At 41.7% G+C, this 19,481-nt stretch overlaps 1 protein-coding gene across 11 annotated transcripts in view; it reads right to left on the bottom strand.

The window, feature by feature from the left end:
- The window catches only part of ARMC9 (armadillo repeat containing 9), a 113,351-nt gene that overhangs the window by 55,576 nt on the left and 38,294 nt on the right, over positions 1 to 19,481 (bottom strand). For 7 of the 11 annotated variants that reach the window (XM_048864645.2, XM_048864646.2, XM_048864647.2 and 4 more), the window contains exons 10-13: positions 14,717 to 14,752; positions 5,008 to 5,042; positions 3,771 to 3,882; positions 2,240 to 2,332 (exon numbers count right to left, since the gene is read on the bottom strand). In XM_048864645.2, the coding sequence (XP_048720602.2) occupies positions 2,240 to 2,332; positions 3,771 to 3,882; positions 5,008 to 5,042; positions 14,717 to 14,752 (276 nt within the window). The remainder of the gene's footprint in view (positions 1 to 2,239; positions 2,333 to 3,770; positions 3,883 to 5,007; positions 5,043 to 14,716; positions 14,753 to 19,481) is intronic. The other 4 variants (XM_048864649.2, XM_048864651.2, XM_048864654.2 and 1 more) reach the window with 1 other exon arrangement.

The following is a 19,481-nucleotide window of genomic DNA, read 5'->3' as shown; positions in this document are numbered from 1 at the left end:
TAATCCACTTGTGGGTGGAGTAAGGAAATCGATTTTCAGAGCCCTTTAAGTCGAAATAAAGGGCTTCATCGTGTGGACGGGTGCAGGTTTACATCGATTTAACGTTGCTAAATTCGACCTAAAGTCCTAGTGTAGACCAGGGCTTAGTTTGCAGAAAGGGAGATGTAGGTTAGATATTAGAAAAATCTTTCTCATTATAAGGATAGGTAAGCACAGGAACAGATTACCCAGGAAGATGATGGAATCCTTCTCCTCGGTGGTTTTAAAGAACATTAGACAAACACCAGCCAGAGAGGTCCAGGTATACTTATCATGCCTGAGCATGGGGGTGGGGCGGACATGGACTAGATCAGTGGTTCTCAACCTTTCCAGACTACTGTACCCCTTTCAGGAGTCTGATTTGTCTTATGTACCCCAAGTTTCACCTCTCTTAAAAACTACTTACTTACAAAATCAGACATAAAAATACAAAAGTGCTATTACTGAAAAATTGCTGACTTTCTCATTTTTACCATATAATTATAAAATAAATCAAAAGGTACATAAATATTATAGTTACACTTCAGCCTATAATATTATAGAGCAGTATAAAACAAGCCATTGTCTGTATGAAATTTTAGTTTGTACTGACTTCGCTAGTGCTTTTTGTGCAGCCTGTTGTAAAACTAGGCAAATATCTAGATGAGCTGATGTACCCGCTGGAAGACCCCTGGCTGAGAACCACTGGATTAGATGACCTCTTGATGTCCCTTCCAACCCTCCATTTCTATGATTTCTAGGGTACCTGTAGAGGCAACAAATGCATCCTCATGAGGACAACAGGACTTACTTCTTGAAAATTAGACCCATGGCTAAAGAATGAAACCACTACTCTGGATAAAATTAATTATTATTAATAAATATAAAAGTCATGACTTTGTTAATGACACAGTTGAATTATCAATCACTGAAGACCCCTTCCAATCAATATGCAGGCTAGAGCACTCTGCTAAAGAAAAAGTTATAGTAAGTTTTGAATGTACTGAAATGTGCTTTTAAAAATGTGATTGCAGGTGCTGCATAAAAGGATATATTGTATAAACATCTTAAGAACAAAATCCTAGTTTAATTCTTATTCTGGGTCACAAGAGAAATGAATTTAGTGTATTAATTCCAGTTCTGCAGTTTCTCGTTGGAGTCTGTTTTTGAAGTTTTTTTGTTGAAGAATTGTGACTTTTAGGTCTGTAATTGAGTGTCCAGGGAGGTTGAAGTGTTCTCTGACTGGTTTTTGAATGTTATAGTTTTGTGTCCATTTATTCTTTTGCATAGAGACTGTCCGGTTTGGCCAATGTACATGGCAGAGGAGCACTGCTGGCACATGATGGCATATATCACATTGGTGGATGTGCAGGTGAACGAGCCCCTGATGGTGTGGCTGATGTGATTAGGTCCTATAATGGTGTCCCTTGAAAAGATATGTGGACAGAGTTGGCAATGTGCTTTGTTGCAAGGATAGGTTTCTGGGTTAGTGTTTTTGTTGTGTGGTTGCTGGTGAGTATTTGCTTCAGGTTGGGGGGCTGTCCGTAAGCGAGGACTGGCCTGTCTCCCAAGATCTGTGAGAGTTAGGGATCGTCCCTCAGGATAGGTTGTAGATCCTTGATGATGCGCTGCAGAGCCGTCACCTTCAGCCCCCCACTAAAACCTCTCCAGCGCATCATCAAGGATCTACAACCTATCCTGAGGGACGATCCCTCACTCTCACAGATCTTGGGAGACAGGCCAGTCCTCGCTTACGGACAGCCCCCCAACCTGAAGAAGATCCCACAGAATCACTTATAGAAACTGTTTCAGGGCCTCGTCTATGAGGTGCTTAGCATCTCCTGTGAGTACCATGTGCACCTGACTCCCACTTACCTCAATGGGAGTCAAGAGCACTCAAAGCCTAGCAGGACTGGGCCCTCCTACTGCATAAATGATAAATATCACATTTTGGCTTATGGAGACCCATTAAGAGGTCATCCCACAACACTGCAATTAGGATGAAAAAGGTCAGCTCCCAAAAACAGACAGACCAGCCCTTCCCAGACAGAGAATCTGTATTAGTGGTCAGTGTATTCTGAAACGTATGCCTCAACCCAACAGATCATGTACAAATCGGTTTAATTATTTGTATGTTGTAATAGACAGAGTTTTCTGATCCGCACATTATAAAAATAAATAATATCACACACAAACCAGAGTAAGATCTACTCTTGCTGACCTGGCTACTGTTATGGATATCCAGTAGGTCATTGCTGATATAAGCCTGCAGGACGGTGTCTCTCTGCTCACCGGGATGAGACGTCGTCAAGCGCTATAAAAAATGGGAGGATGGGAAATTAATCATTCACATAAATTAATGCTAATATGAGAGTGTGTCTGGGAGAATTCTTTGGGGAGAATTAATCCTCCTCTCACACAGAGGATGAATTCAACTTTGAGGTCTGACAGCAAGTGAAATGAGTTTAGCGCTCTCAGCTCAGTGGCCAACCAAAAAACTGTCATTCAGAATCTGTCAGCATCTGCACAGGACTGACCTGGTACGGTAGACAGGGAAGAGACCCACCACAGGGTTCAAGTCATTAGTACGATAGGGTGTGAAACTTTACACAGCATCTAGCTGCTTTATATGATCATCTTTCTTGCCGGTCATTTTGCCCATGTCAGCCTTCCTTTTCAATCCCTCCATTGGCTTCCCCTCTTCCGTGGCATGAAGTTAAAAGATTTTTGTTGCCACCTTCAAAGTTTTGCTAAAATATGCTCACAGTTTTCCCCGAAAAAGGAAGGTTCAAGACTTTGGCAGTCTCTCTCCAATTATTGCCCTACCAAGAGACAGTTCCTTGAACAAAGACACACAATCACTTCTTTGGATTGGTCTACATTACAGAGTTAGGTCAACGTAAGGCAGCTTACATCAACCTAATTATGTCAGTGTGTACACTACAATGCTGCTTCTGCGGAAGTAAGTGGCACACTACACTGACATAGCTCCACCTCCATAAGAGGGATAGTGCTTACGTCGAAATAGCTAGGGCAATACAGTGTCTGGTTACACGCTGCATTACTTACATCGCCTGTTGGCTGTCAGCCCCAAGTGGAGCCCTCCCCCACTAGCATTGACACCCTGAGCTGTCAGCAAGGTGCAAGCTCACAGCTAGGACCCCCTGCCACAGCACTGACAGCTCTGGCTTTCAGCATTGGGGCAGGGAGAGGGGGCCAGCTGTGAACCCCATGGCTGCCTGGGGCCAGCCGTTAGTGTCCCACTTCCATCAGTGGAAGTGCTCCTGGTGAGGATACATACTACCAAAGGAAGGAGCAAGCGTGGATGTGAACCACTGCTGTAATTACAGTGGTGGCTGTACATCAACTTAATGTAAGTCGACTTAATTTTGTAGTGTAGACATGCCCTCTGAAACAAAAGGACACTTTACCCTCCCTCAGGCATCATTCCAATGAAGGTTCCAAAATCTTCCAGTTGGCCTTCATCACCCAGAAAGGCCACAGATGTAATTCACAAGGCACATCCTACACTTTCCTCAGCACCTCCAGAGCCTCAGCAAGTGTCACTGACTGAAACTCAAGCAGAGAAACCTCTGCATTCTCTCTCCGCCCCCCACACACCCTATTATGGAGGAAGACACCTCACTCCAGATGTGAGCCCTCTTGTCTGCAAATTAGATTTTAGCTCCAGCTCTACTGAAAGGGCCTAGCACGAGATCCTTCTTCACTTGTAGTGAGACCATTTCACTTACCCAGCGCAGAGCCTGCAGTAAGAAAGCTTTAAGACGATCACTCCCACTGATCAGATCTTTCTTCAGCTTCTCATAATCCAAAGAGGGTAACAATGGCACTTCCTGCATTTTCCTACATGGCAGAAAGGAAACCTGACATTTATTAATACCGCATCCAACTCCTTCAACGGGAGCTGTTGAGGCTACTGAAGTGAGGCAAGTGAAGAGAGCAAATCTGGTTTCAAAAAAGCAACTTGCACGTGTCCTTCCTTTTAAAAGGAAAATAAATCTCACAATTTTTTGACTTATTTCCTTATCTCGATTACTCACATCAGTTTAGAATAGTAGAACTCAAAGGATTTTTAAAACTGGGTTTTTCATCATTTATACAGTTTACTGGGTACATTTTGCTCAGGTTGGACAGTGAAAATCAACTGTTAAATGTAATATGCATTGCTAGTGAGGGTCGCATTCTATTCTCATGCACTAACACAATACTGCTTCTTAGCACAACACTGCAAGGGAATGGTGACTTTTTTAAAAGCTGCCTTCACTAAACTGTTTTTGGTTTAAGTACTAAAATATACGTTTTCTGCTAAAATCACTCCTACTCATATTAGGTTCCCCAAACACTCACCACACTGCCCTACTCCCTTTTCAAACAAATTCTAAATTCTGAATTTACCATAAAATCACAGAGACCCAGATCCTCAAAGGTATTTAACTTCAATGAAAGTTAGGCATCTAAAAACCTCTGAGGATCGGGGCCATTATCCCTTTAAGACAAAATCATTCAATCACAGAAAAACTTGCCATATAATTATTATTCCTTCAGGGACAAAGTTACTAAATCCACTGCAAAATTGGTTCTAGAAATACACAACTAAGTTTACTCGGGGTTTCCGTTCCTCCTGGATTTGTGGGAACCTAACTACAACAGGACTGTAGTGTCTATAGCAACTGAGGAAAACACAGCCACTGAATCACAGTTGGTAAAATATTGTGCAGCAAGCCATATTAACAGGGCTAAAAAGAGTTTGCTGAGATCAGAACGTTAATGATCCCTTTACATCAAAAATTCACAAAAGTCACGTGGGCCACATTGCATTCACAGACAACAGTTGTTGGTAACCATACACAGAGAGGCAAGTGATTCTCATTAGTAACCAGTTAGTCAGTGCACTTCGGGGTACTGGCTGTCTCCTCCCACATACTCTCTTTACAGATAACCAAGCAAAGCTCAGCAAGAAACACTTACACAGGGGCTAAAGATGCTCTTAACATTGTTGATGCCTGGAGAAAAGGAAAAGGAAACACAATAGGTTAATCCAAATTTTACGTAGGCAGTGCTTATTAATCCGATTCACAATATTCTCGCTCATCAGGGTTGTGAGGTTTGGCGTCTACCACTACTACCACCATGGCGTACTTAAACATAACTAAAACTGGACGTAAGTGACTGCTTTTACTTCAATGGGAATTGGATCAGACGCTAGCTCCCCAGTAAAAAGGCCTTTAATTATGCTTCGGATTGACACTTCTCTTTGCAGACGTACCCCACAAATTACCTGATGAAGATCCAGGCATTTCAAAAAGAAAACAAAGAATGGTAACAGGCAGCAGGGAAAACAGGCTTGCAGCCAGTGTGCTATCCTAAGCAGTGAGGACTGATATTTCATAAGAATCAGCTGGGGTCAGAGAGCCCCTGAAGGAGATGAAGGGCCACTTGGAAGGTCTTCATTGACTCTAATACTTTAAAAATACCCTTTACGGCTGAAGGGCCTTTTTTCTAAATATAGTTTCCAATTCAGATACAAAATAATAAATAGGAATTGTATCTAGGGAGCTCTGTCCTATGCTTGGTGTTGTACAAAACAGAGGAAGGCATAGTCCCTGTTTCAAGCAATGTACACAAACATGACTGTCAGCAGAGCACCCCATAGCAGCAACGCTTGTTTCTGGTCCTGCCTCAACTTAATTCGTTTAAAATCTCATTGTCTCCCCTCTCAGCAGCCCTTTTTCAGTGATCAGAGATGAGCACCCATCAAAAGACTGACTGGTTAATGTCAGCATTGCATGTAGAATTATTTATCTATTTTAATAAATGGTCTTTGCTAAAGATGGCTGTGGGTGGTCCTGGGAAAAAACCGTTCTGGCATAAGAGGGTTCCTTGGTATGTATTCCACTGATGTCACCTGTGTGCAATATTCACAGAATATTCAGTGTCTTCCTTCTATGAAGATTACTCCAGCTCACTTTCTAAAAATCTCTCATTACCACTTATGTTTTTAAAATTGGTCTTCTTTTATAACCAAGCTCTTTCAAGAGAGACCGTATAATCAGTGTCTATTGTCCGATTTAAAACTGGGAAATTTAGAAGACAAAAGGCAGGAATCACCGCAGAGAATATTGAATGACTATCTCACGTACACTTAGGTTTCACAATGGTCAGAGGTATCCCTTACTAATACAAGGAACATTTCTCTCACAAATGGAATGGGCTTATAGTTGCACTAACTGTCATTTTATATGATGTTTATTTCAATGAAGACTATACACAAGAGCCAATTAATGGTTCTTAGGCCTTAAAATTAACCTGTCTTGACAGCAGCTCTCCCATGGTGCAGGAATTACTTTTCACCGTGGATCAGGTCTTTCAAATGTGTCATATTATATATAAACATTCATTCCATTTGCCTTTCAGTTATTTTTATTCATTTTCCTTGATGCTTTTGTAAATATTAAAAGGTAAGTTTTATTTAAACAAAGCTTTCCCCTGACCCAAAGCCATTGTCTCCTACCTGAGCTGGCAATGAAATCACAAATCATTTCTAGCGCCTTAGGGCCTGTCTACACTTAAAATGCTGCAGCTGCACTGCTGTAGTACTTCAGTGAAGCTACCTCTGCTGATGGGAGGAATTCTTCTGTCAGTGTAGATAATCCGCCTCCCCAAGAGGCAGTAGAGAATTCTCCCCTCAACCTAGCACTGTCTACACCCAGGGTTAGGTTGGTCTGGATTTCTCACACCCCTGAGCGACATAGTTATACTGACCTAATTTCCTAGTGTAGATCAGACCGTAGTCAGCTCCATGACAATAAACTAGCACAACAGTGACCGCACTGCATGTTCAAGCAAAAGGAAAAGCAACATGAGTGAGCTGGAAGGGGGAGGAGGATGGAGAAATGACACTGTTGGCAAAGGAAATACATCAGATCGCTAGCAGGGTATTTGTACCCTTACGTTCATCCTTTTTACAAGACTAGGATAAATGTTGTACAAAGTATGCCTTGTGAAGTATCATTTGAAAACTCACAATCTGCTGAACATTACTATCCTGCTAAAATGCGTGTGGCAACTTTGTATGTAAAGTTATAAAATTCTACTGTATAAGGCATGTTCTAAGTCTAAGGAAACAGCTTCAGTCCAGTTCCTCAAAGACAAAAGAGTAGCCAACACCTCAGACAGGTGTCAGCATAATTAAATGGACTATCACCTGGTTAAGTGGCCATTCTTTGGCAGGAAAAAGAGTGAGAAATTTACACATTGGCAAAGAAGTAGCTGGAAGTTCCTGTCTCCCCAGACTTCCTGTCTCCTGAACCCCACCTGGAGATGATTCTCAAAGAAGAGGAAAAGGATAAAAATGAGGAACAGAAGCCTCAAATCACTTCTCTCCTCCCTCCCTCTGCCCAGGACATCCACACCTGAAGGACAAGGAAAGGAACAATGGACTAGGGGAGGGGTCCGGGCTGAAAGGCATCCAGCCAGTAAGATCGCGAAAGAACATGTGGTGAGAGAGACCCTTTTGCTTTATGGTCACTTAGCTTGTTAGGTTAAGCATTAGTTGGCATTTCCCTTTTACTTCTTTGTAACCAATTCTGACTTTTATGCCTCATTATTTGTAATTACTTAAAATCTTTCCTTCTGTAGTTAATAAATTTGTTCTATTGTTTTATCTAAACCAGTGCATGTTTGAATTGAAGTGTTTGGGAAACTTCATTTGAGATAACAGGATTTGTGCATATCATTTTCTATTAATAAAATGACGGAATTTCCATGAACTTGTATTGTCCAGAAGGAAAGAGCTTGGCAGTACAAGACACACATGTCTGGGGACAAGTCTGGGACTAGGAATTTGCTGGTATCACTCCACAATGTAATTCATGGGTTCCTGGCTAAGCACTCATAAAGTATAGCTGGGAGTAATTTACATGCTAGAGGCTGTATCAGAGCAGGCAAGAAGTGGTTGCTCTCATAGCCTAGCAGTGTAAAAGGCACACCAGGTTGGAGAATTGAGGGGACACATCTGTTCAGAAGTCCCGACTGTACCCTGGGTAAATCACAGTATAGAAAACATCTCTATTTCTCATTGTTGGCCCTTCTGGAAAGACCTTCTTTCCAGCATTTCCGTTGATATGCTGTGAACACACAAACTTGACTTACCATGTGTCCCCTGTAACCAAAACAGAGGACATGCACTAGAGGAAGTTACACATTTTCATCCACACTATTTATAATGGGACACAGAAATGAGACACTCTGGGAGTTTTTAGAAGAGTTTTGATTTTTTAAATTTTGAGCTACAGAAACTGTGGGTTGGGAAAATTATTACATGGTGGGAATTGTTAAGGTTAGTCTGATAAAGTGAGACAACTAACAAAGAAAGTTCATTGAAATACCTAACAACGTGGGGTTTTTCCTGAGGCAGTTTGATGGGACCTGGCAAAGAGCTTGCTCTGGACTGGCTCCTGGCCAGCCTAGAGACTCTGCCTCATTCCCAAAGTGCTGCAGGACAGTTGAGGATACTCCCTATCTATATCTGAATGTCGAGGGCAGGATGCTCTTGGTGGAGGGCTCTAGACTCTAGCATTCACTTCTCTGACAATGCCAGGCTTTCTTGATCTCTAGGGCCTGCCCTGTAAGGCCAATTTCTTTTTCTTAGGCATTTGCCTGTGGTATGATTGTAGACAAAGTATACAGTTTATTAAGGGCCAAATTCTGCCATCCTTAACCACGCTATTACCTTACTCCAGGAGTAGTCCCTTGAAATCAGTGGAACTACTACTCATGGAAGAAGCTATGGCTCAGTGTAAGCAAGCATGGCAGGATCTGCTCTTTAGGGACAGGAGATGGTTTACAATATTAGTTAATGTACTGATGCACATTTTTCCCCTGTACCTGTTCTCAGGGTCAAGTGTGATGGGCTCATTTTATTCACGCAAAAATAAATGCCCACTTCTACATAACTGCTCTGGGGTTAATGTTATATATTCACTTTTACCACATTCATGGTGATTTTTGCTTTTGAGTCTGGCTGCACATAGTTTAAAAGCATCAATGGCAAATAATGGAATCATTCAAGATGCCATGAAGAATTTAATCTTGTCACAGACAGCGGATTCCTCGTGTCCAGATATATAACTACTTAGACAAAAGCCAATTTGCAACATTTCAATGTTGCCTAGTGAAAAGAGCACTAGGGACTCAGGAGACCTGGGTGCTAATCCTGGCTCTGCCACTGGCCTGCTGGGTGATCTTGGGCGAGTCACTTCACCTCTCTGTGCTTCTGTTTCCCCATCTGTAAAATGGGGATAATGATACTGGACTTCCTTTGTAAATTGCTTTGAGATCTACTGATGAAAAGTGCTAGGCAAGGGATGGGTACTGCAATAAAATTAAATGAATGCTCCTGGCTGTTAAATAATGCACAAGCAGGAAACAGACAGTGTTTGACTCTGCCAGAGAACAACACTGAAATTAGGTTAACATGAGTTAAAATAAATAATTATAATTTTGCAACAAATGTGTTTTATTTTTGGAACTTGTTGGGTCCTATATTTTTAAATAACTTTATGAGAACAAGAATAGCAGTAAAACATTGCTAGTAAGTTATTTGATTTCTACAGAAAGCCATTTGAAAACTAGCCAATGCTGTTACTAGGACACTTATGGTTTATAGGGCTATACATTCAGTTTCCCTGATGCTTTCAATTGGCCTTGGACAAGCAACATAGCCCTGGTCTACACTGGGGAGGGGATCAATCTAAGTTACGCAACTTCAGCTACGTAGCTGAAGTCGACTTACATAGATCCACTTACCCCAGTGAAGACACCACAGTGAGTCCACTGCTGCTGCTCCCCCGTTGACTCCGCCTGGGCCTCTCACGGAGGTGGAGTACAGGAGTTGACAGGAGAGCGCTTGGGGGTTGATTTATCGCATCTAGACTAGATGCGATAAATCAACCCCTGCTGGATCGATCGCTGCCCACCGATCCAGCGGGTAGTGTAGACATACCCTGATTGAGGCATACTGTATGCCTTTCCATACTGTATGCTGAGGGACAGCTGTACATCACTGTGTTCTCAGGCCACAGCTGATTAGGTCTGAAGAGCTCTTAACTGAAATCTTAATACTGTTCTATGTCTTACATTCAATTTTGGAACAACATATTCTGGTATAAGGCCACCACAGTTTGTTTTTTTTAAAGTTGTGGCCATCTCTATGAATAAAGACAGAATTTACTGAGAACTCTGCAGTCTTCTTCAACAGGGCTTTATAACCAAAGAAAGAACTGCAGAGCAATCAATCATTTAAGTTATAATATTCCAATTTTAACTCCTGTGTTATTACTCAGAACTCCATAAAAATGCGGTTCCCTTAGCTACAAGGGATAATGCATTCAGTGGGACTAAAGGGGTACTGGAGCCCAATTTGGCACTAAAATTTTTGATCCCTTACAGTCTATTGAATCCTCTTTCTTGATTCTTATACTGAAGTCGTAATACTGAACTATTGACAAAACAGTTATTTCTATGGCAACGGAGCAAACTCTGATATCATAAGCATAGGGATTTTGAATGTATCATGGGTCTAGCAGAAGGGGAAACTGGATTCTGGAGGAGAACTGGACTTATTTAAAAACAGATATCAGAAATAATTGTACGAGAAACAGCAAAAACATCAGGCCAAGTATTCTATAAATACGTTGCCCTTCCATTCAAGGATCTCAGAGCATCTTATAATAAACTAAGTCTCATAAAATCCCTGTGATGCTGGTAAGTAAATCCCCACTTTGCAGCTAGGGACACTGAGGTGCAGAGAGGTGAAAACAAAAACTGCCTGACTCACAGTCCCTATAACTTAAATTCTAGATCAGTGGTTTTCAACCTTTTTTCATTTGTGGACACCTAAAAAATTTCAAATGGAGATACAGACTCCTTTGGAAATCTTGGACATAGTCGGTAGACTTCTAGGGTCCGCGGACCTTAGGTTGAAAGCCACTATTCTACACAATGCTTCCCCTCAGGCTTTCAAGTTTACCCAGGGTAATGTTGCTCTTTAGCTACAATTAGCTAACATTAAAAGGACTCGCCAGGCCATTTTAACAGCCATCTACTCACCCTGACACCATGCACCTGATCTTTCTTTGCATGGGACAGGCTCTGATATATTTTAACCTTTTGAATAATAGTATTTGCAGGCTGCCAGTTGATTAAGAGGAACATACAGTATATAAATGTATCTGTGACATCATAAGGGCTCATTCTGTACAAAAGCCCACACAAAATATGCCTTGCGGCCAGCCAATTTTTCAACCCTACACAGCAAATGGAGAGACCAGGTATCTTTAAATAAGGAAATAAAAAACCAATAGCCCAAGCACAGCTCAATCTGGCAGGGTCATAGGCCTATGACGAATGTAGCTGTGTTAGGTCTTGCCAAAGCCGATCCAGTTGCCATATTCATCTAAGTAATTCTGTCACAATGCAAAGTAGCTACAGATGGCAGCCCTTCATTTCAGAAAGAAGTGAAGCATGAATGTGACCAGGGTTGAATAGAAAAGAAAAAAAAATTTCAAAGGGAAATCAATGTTTATAAAAGAAAACAGACACGTCATTTGAGAGCCAAAAACCAAAGATGATGCAAATACTGCAGCTCTGCAGCCATCCAACTGGCTCGTCTACATTATTTTATGTAGTATAGCCCAACCTGATGATCACTTTAGATAAGCTATTACCAGCAGGACAGTGGGGTGGGAGGAGGTATTGTTTCATATTCTCTGTGTATATATAAAGTCTGCTGCAGTTTCCACGGTATGCATCCGATGAAGTGAGCTGTAGCTCACGAAAGCTCATGCTCAAATAAATTGGTTAGTCTCTAAGGTGCCACAAGTACTCCTTTTCTTTTTGCGAATACAGACTAACACGGCTGTTACTCTGAAAGCTGAAAGTCAGATTCTCATCTCATTTACTAGGCTGAAAAGCCAGTGTAAAACTTGCAGGTTCTCTAAATTTACAGAGGTGTAACAGAGGTCAGAATTAAAAATGTAGGTGCCTGGTGAAGATGTAAATTACAAGAGCAAAGTTCAGACTGATTCAGAGGTGGGCAAACTACAGCACGCGGGCCACATCCAGCCCACAGCACCGTCCGGCCCGGCCCTTGAGCTCCCGGCTGGGGAGGTTAACCCCCGGCCCCTCCCCTGCTGTCCCCCTTCCCCCACAGCCTCAGCACGCCGTGCCACCAGCGCAGGAGGGAGCTGCACTGCAGGGGCAGGGGAGAGGAGGAAGGGAGGCTCACCTGCAGCCTCAGGGGAGCAGGCGGGTGGTGCGGGTGGCGGGAGCGCGGCGAATGGGAGCAGAGGACTCCGGAGGAGCACCGGGCGGCCGCGCAGCCGGCCAGAGAGAAGCGGCACTTTGAAGGGGAAACTGTCGCTTCTCTCTGGCGGCACCTGCTCCTCCTGAGTCCTCCGCCCATGTTCGCAGGGCTGCATTCTGAAAGGGGCTTTAGAGGTGGAGTCCCAGGGGGGCAGTTAGGGGCAGGGGGTCCCAGGAGGGGGTGGTCAGGGGACAAGGAGTGGGGGGGTTGGATGGGTCGGAGGTTCTGAAGGGGGCAGTCAGAGGTTGGGAAGTGGGAGGGGGCGGACAGGGTTAGGGATTGGGGAGGAACAGCCTTCCCTATCTGGCCCTCCATACAGTTTTGGAACTCCGATGTGGCCCTCAGGCCAAAAAGTTTGCCCGTCTCTGGGCTAATTTGTACAGCTCACTGGCACCCCGAAATATAAACAATATACCTACAGTTTGGATGCTGAACTTGTTCATTATTCACAATATGCTGGTGCCAGCTCGTCTGAAGTAACTGGAACTAGGCCAATTTACATGATCTGAAGATCTGGCCCATGGTCAGTTCCTATAATACTACAGGTATTTTCATGTACTTGGTCTTATGCAAATTTCTCTTTTCTCATACAAAATACATCCTCTAAAATAGATCACTTATAAATGAATCAAAGTGCAGTGCAAGATTATCATGGTGCATTAGTGTGATCCCACTAAAAGGCGGCCTCAGGTACCAGCATATTAGAATGTATACAACACATGAGTAAAGAATGGAAATATTGTGTGGTAACAGTGAGAGAGAAAAAAAGAACCACCCCTATGACCTTAAAAAATGCCATCTAGCTGGAGGACAATGATGCTTTGTAGATAGCTTTGAAAATAAGTGGATTCTTTTTTAATTTGCATCTTTCCATCTATCTTAAACTAAGATCATCAACATAAAAAGCAGTACGTTTCTCCAAGGGTCCTTTCACTCCTGCTAATTCCTCACCGGAAATCAATCCTTCTTGTTAAAACCTCACAACTGACTGCTGCAGAAGTGAGTGGAATGTCAAACACCAAGTGAAGATCATGATAAACAACCATTCAAAGGATCAACAGAAATGAGTTGCTTAATGGAGACAGAAAAGGAGTACTAGTGGCACCTTAGAGACTAACCAACTTATTTGAGCATAAGCTTTCGTGAGCTACAGCTCACTTCATCGGATGCATCTAGTACTAGTAAGGTGCCACAAGTACTCCTTTTCTTTCTGCGAATACAGACTAACACTGCTGCTACTCTGAAACCTGTCATTAATGGAGATAATCTTTTAGTACAGGTGGGCCTGGCTTGTACTCAGTGGGTGAAGCTCAATGGAGGTAAACCAATGTTACATTTTGCCCCGTGCATTCAGGGACACTTTGGGGCAGTTTCCTAAAACAACAAGTTATCTACTAAGGGTGGGTTCTACAGGTTTCACTGTATTTTCAGAGGAGGAATACAGCAAAAAGCAGCAAATGGTGGAGAAAAAAAAATAGTGTTTTATGCAAACATCCTTAGTAAAGACAGGAATAGTGCAGGGGGGGAAATACACACGATTTTCTAAACAGAACATTGCATGACATTTTAAAAGGAGGTGTCAGTAGCTCTTTATGGTTTGATTTCGTACTAAATTGTTTAGCAGACCAATATCCTTTCTCTGCAAAGAATGCACTGACTATGGGCAATATCAGATGCTTATGTTGAATGTTGTCAGAATACAAATGCCCATCTGGGGTGCAGAAGGCACAATCACCACTCCCTGAACTACTTTGTTTTTGTTTTTCTAAACGAAAATGATGTGGTATTTGATCATGTTTAGAGCACCAGATCTCAACTGGTGATAAAAAAAAAATACAAGTATCTCTTCTGGGGAAAAGAACGTGAATCTCGGCCATGTTATCTTAATTAATTTATCGACTTACTGAACAGGGTGTTGCGGGGACTCGCTAATGTTTGCGCTGAACTTTGAAGATGCAATGTGTTATTCAAGTGCTAAGTATTAAGGCTCACAGCTCAAACAGACTTCTCCTACACTTTATAAAGAAGCTGTGGTCGGGTAAGAGCTGTACTAAATGTAGCAGCCCTTGAGTCGAGGTGCTTTGTGTCAAATGCCTTGTGCAGAAGGAGTTCCATTTGCTCTCCTTGCAAGGATTCCCCAAACCCTTGTATAGGTTTAAAAAAATAACTTTGTAATGTCCATAACAGTCAGTGACTTGGTATGAATGAAAACAGAGCAAGTGAAATTATCAAACAGGGGCAAGAAGAGAAATACAAAATGTGACAGGCTGCAGCAGGCAATGTGAAAGATATAAAGAAGATATAGAAACTTACATATCCATCATCACAAGGGCTCAGAGAGTAATATCCCTTTATGGACAAACAGGCACACATTAAAATAAAGAAGATTAAAAAAATAAGTTAACAGGAATAACTCACAGAGAAAGCAAGTAAAAAACCCCAAAACAAATCAAATTAGTTGAAGACTACAGACTGTTGAGTGTGAAGAGCATAATGTAAATTCCTTCTCCTTCTCTAAATCTGCAATAAAGTTATTAGTACCTATGGCTGTGGGACTGAGAACGGAGTAGGCCTCTCGCTACCATTTGCATTGTTAAGCTTGCTACAGACACACCTGGTCTACACACACTTTTTGTGCAGGTATAATTAGTTTGGTTATGGATATGATTTTTTTAACCAATATATTTTTATACCAGTACAACCCCTAATGTGAATGCAGTAATACTGGTATAAAAAGTGCCTTCTGCCAATATTCCTTCCTGTACAGGAATAGCTATACGGGTATTAAACACCTTCACACTGGAATAACTGCATTCATACTAGGGGGATTGTATTGCTGTAGCTATAGTTAAAGCAAGAGATACCAGTGAGCCCACTCGTGACGGGATGACACCACAATGCATTCACTTGCACTGCTTGGGACTTCTCACAAGCGCAGCGTGACAACTGTGAGAAATAATACAGGGGGTGGGAGGGGCGGGATTTGTCTATAAGCAATTTCCTACTGAAGGCAGCTTCAGAGTTGAACTGAGGTGAGTTCCCAGAGGTAAAAGTCAGAGAATAGCTACACACAAACTGGAATCAAACTAACTAAAGGTATGTCTACACTTACAGAGATTTTGCGCTGTAAGTTTCACCGGTGATAGGGAACCGGTGAAAGAAAAGCGCTGGTTTGTGTACTCACTTCATTCCTCAGGCGTCAGAGAGCGTTTACACTGGCAGCACTTCCAGCGCTGATGAGAGCAGCGCTGTAGGGCAGCTATCCCACAGGTTTTTTCAAAACCCCCTGCTGTCTGGCTGCTTTCCCCACCACATCTACAAGCAAAGGGAAAGGGAGTTTCAAACTTCCTGGGGCTTTCAGGGGGAGGGGCGGATGTCCATTTACTTGGCGTCAGAGCAGCGGAGATGCTTGCCAGAATGGTCACTTTTGGAACTGTGGGATATCCTCCAGAGGCCAAAAGGTGTTTACACAGGTAGAACGTGTCTTCACTTTCACAACAGCGCAAAAAGAACAGTGGAAAGAAGTCTATGCCTCTCATGAAGGTGGTTTTCTTTTTGCGGTGAAACTTCTGAGTTTCACTGTAAAAAGTCATTAACAAGTGTAGACGCTCCCACGGTTTTAGCACAAAAAAAGGGACATTTTGCGCTTTAAATGGCGAGTGTAGACATAGCCTAAATTAATTGTAATTCCAACCTTCAGGGCATGTCTACACTTACTGGTAGATCGGCACTGCTGCAATCGATGCAGCGAATGTCCATTTAGCGGGTCTGGTGAAGACACACTTAATTGATGGGAGAACACTCTCCCATCGATTTGTGTATTCCACCTCCCTGAGAAGCACAAGGGAAGTCTCCCGTCGACACAGCACAGTGTAGCCACCACGGTAAGTGGATCTAACTACTTATTCAACTAGTTATTCACGTAACTGAAGTTGCGTAAGTGAGATCGATTTACTGAGGTAGTGTAGACCAGCCCTAAGCTATTACAGTACAAATCTGCTTGTGCTCATTTCAAATTAAGAATGTCCTTTTTCAATTTAACTTAAGTTGTTTTTAAATTTAAATAGGACATTCTGAATCCAAAATAAGAGTGTTCACAGACTGGCTGGCACCAATATAACTAATGATAAAAATGCAACCACTTGGTTTATTTTGGTTTTAGTTTGTGTGTAGAGGAGCCCTCAGTATTTAGTTACTCCTGCCTTAGGGTAACCAGATGTCCCGATTTTATAGGGACAGTCTGGATATTCAGGGCTTTGTCTTATATAGGACCTATTACTCCTCAGCCCCGGTCCCCATTTTTCACACTTGCTATCTTGTGCAGACAAATAAGTACATAGGAAAATGCTACAATCTGCAAGTCCCTCATTTAAGTAGCATCCATACTGTACTATTCCTTCAGTTTAAGTAAGGAGACAGGAATTTTGCTTCTCTCCATCATGATTGGGATTTGGGAAATAGCATTTCTTGTGTTTGCCTGTGAAACCAATACCTAGACCATTTGAGGGAGGAGAGAGGGAAATAAGATGTAGGAGTCCATGTTTCCTCTTCCCTCCAGAATTAAGACATTTTATTCAAACATGAAACATCTCCCCTACCCTCAGCGCAGAGGGTAGTTACACATGAAATGCACACCATACTCTGCATCATCAGCTGGAAAGCGTAACCTGTCTTTGTCTGGAATATAGAGCAGTTTTGTTTCTGCATTATCCAAGATCACATATGAGCATTTTTTTCTGCACAGGAGTGGGGAAGACAGGAAAAGGTCTATTTTGTCCTGGGACACGTCTACTGGAGGCTATTAGTTGACATAATAGGTGTTTTTGTTTTTAAAATGACAGAAGTACACCCGCAGAAAATTTAATGAGTACATTCTGGAAAGCTAAAAACAAGAATTCTACTATTGTACCGCCTGGGTTTGCGCCAGTAACCTGCTGTAGAGAGCATTTTACAAACAAGAAAAGAACACTCGCTACAAAGTAGTTACTGTTTAATGGCACATTTACATGAGCAAAGAAGGTGTGCTTATTAAGGAAAGGAAGCAGTGGAAGACCACAAGAAAAGGGAACTTACTATGCTAGGTTACACAGTAAAGAAAACAATCAAAACCCAAAATCCCAGAGGCTCAAGACAATAAATGACCTTTATGCAGTTATTAAATAAGCACATTAAGCAAAAGCTGACGTCTGACAAGAGTGTCAACATAAAAAAAAACCAAGGGTTTTTCCTCACAGACCTTTATGAGCTATGACAAAAGATATCTACCATTTGCCAAATGGACAAGTACAACATAAGTAGAATTATGGTTTAGTCCCCAAAAAGGTAAACAGAACGCAAGGGAACAGCAAATAGCCAATGGCAGAGAAAGAATGTAATACGCTTTTTTAGAATAAAAGACGAAGGACTTTACAATTTAATATAGATTCAACATGTGTTGTCAACTATTTGGATTCTTAGTCATAATGCAATCCCATTAAAAGGGCAATAACTGAGACACACCCAGGACTCTAGATACAACAGGCTCCATCAAGGAAGTAATTTCTCTTCACTTTTATACTTAGAAGTTTCACTGACTGAGTATTTTGTATTTCATTGTTAATATTTTGTATTTTAGGTGCTTCATTGGCTTCTATGGGTTTGTGTTTCAGCGTTAACATATTTTAAAATATGACCTGGAAAAAAAAAGTAACAATAAGGGCTCAATGCTCCAAACTGCCATGATAAAGTCCCTGTCTAGAATAAGATAAAAGGTGGTTTTAAAAAAAAGTTTTCAGTTTTGTCTAGACAAGGATAAAAGGGATATTGTAAGCATGCATTAGCTAACAAGTGCTAACGGAGCTGGAGGTGATAGACATATCTGTATAGCTCAAAATGAACTAGCACGTTACAAACAGCAAGAACCTTACAAACAGTGGCACAAGCTAGTCAGCTGAGTACTTACCTAGACTCTTGGCCAGGGTTGTACTCAGGGCAGCGGGTCTGTACTGCCATGTCATAGCTACACTACTACGTTTAGTGCACCAATTTGACCAAAACTAGCACCCAGGCATCTATCTAAAATGGAAATTACACTTCAGCTACAGTGTAGACATATCGTAAGGTCTTTTGAAAGTTGAGGCTTCTCCTTCAGCCTTGTCTTCACATGGAAAAAAACTGGATTAAAAAAATTTTTTTTACAATGTATTTACTAGCATGTGGCAAATAACGTGATTAAATCCTCAAGACAAAGCTATTACAATTCTAACTTGGTAGCTGGTCAATATAAATGCTAGGCTTCTCCTAGTTTTGTTGCATGAATTGCCTTGATTTTTAAGGGTTTTTTTATTTTCAAATAACTGGGAAGACCATTTTTCATCAGACTAATCTAGGATCAAAACAGAAGATAACCAGTGGTCTAAAATACAGTCAAGTGGGCTAAAATTTAGAGGCCAATCCTGCAGAGACTTAAGTATGAGAGTAATTTACTCATGCATAATCTTATTTGAGACTACTCATGCTTGAATCTTTGCAAGATTGGGTCCTTAGTGTGCAAATTAAAATACAGTCTGCACTTATAATTAAACATTTTAGTTAGAGACCTTAGTTTTCTTCTGCCAAATAACTGTTGAGGGGACTATGGTCTGAAAAGCTTTAAAAACAAATGTATTTAAACTTGTAAAATTATTCCTTCAACTGAGAAAATGTTTTAAAGTGTTCATGAGGCTGACACCTTGAATGTCAAGTTTTAATCCAAAACAAATATTTACATCTGAATTATAAAGGATTAACAATATGTATTTATTATGCAAAGGCTATCAATCTCACAAACAGGAAGCATACCCCATACTGCAATGTAGAAAGTAGTACGGGGCAACGAGTTTTACTCAGCTGAAGACCATGAGCTTGATCCTGCAAGATGCTAAGCACACTGGTTCCAACCTAGCAAAACCCTTCAGCATATACCTAACTTTAAGCATGTCAATAGTCCTAATGAAGTTAAAGGGACTATTCATGTGCTTAAAGATAAGCATGTGCTTAGGAGCTGTGCTGGACTAGGTCAGAGTGTTCAGCACTTTGAAGGATCAAGCCCCACAGTGTC

The sequence above is a fragment of the Caretta caretta genome, chromosome 9 (genome assembly GCF_965140235.1).
Source record: "Caretta caretta isolate rCarCar2 chromosome 9, rCarCar1.hap1, whole genome shotgun sequence".
NCBI classification, from domain to species: domain Eukaryota; kingdom Metazoa; phylum Chordata; order Testudines; family Cheloniidae; genus Caretta; species Caretta caretta.
This window is presented reverse-complemented; position numbering and strand designations above follow the sequence as displayed.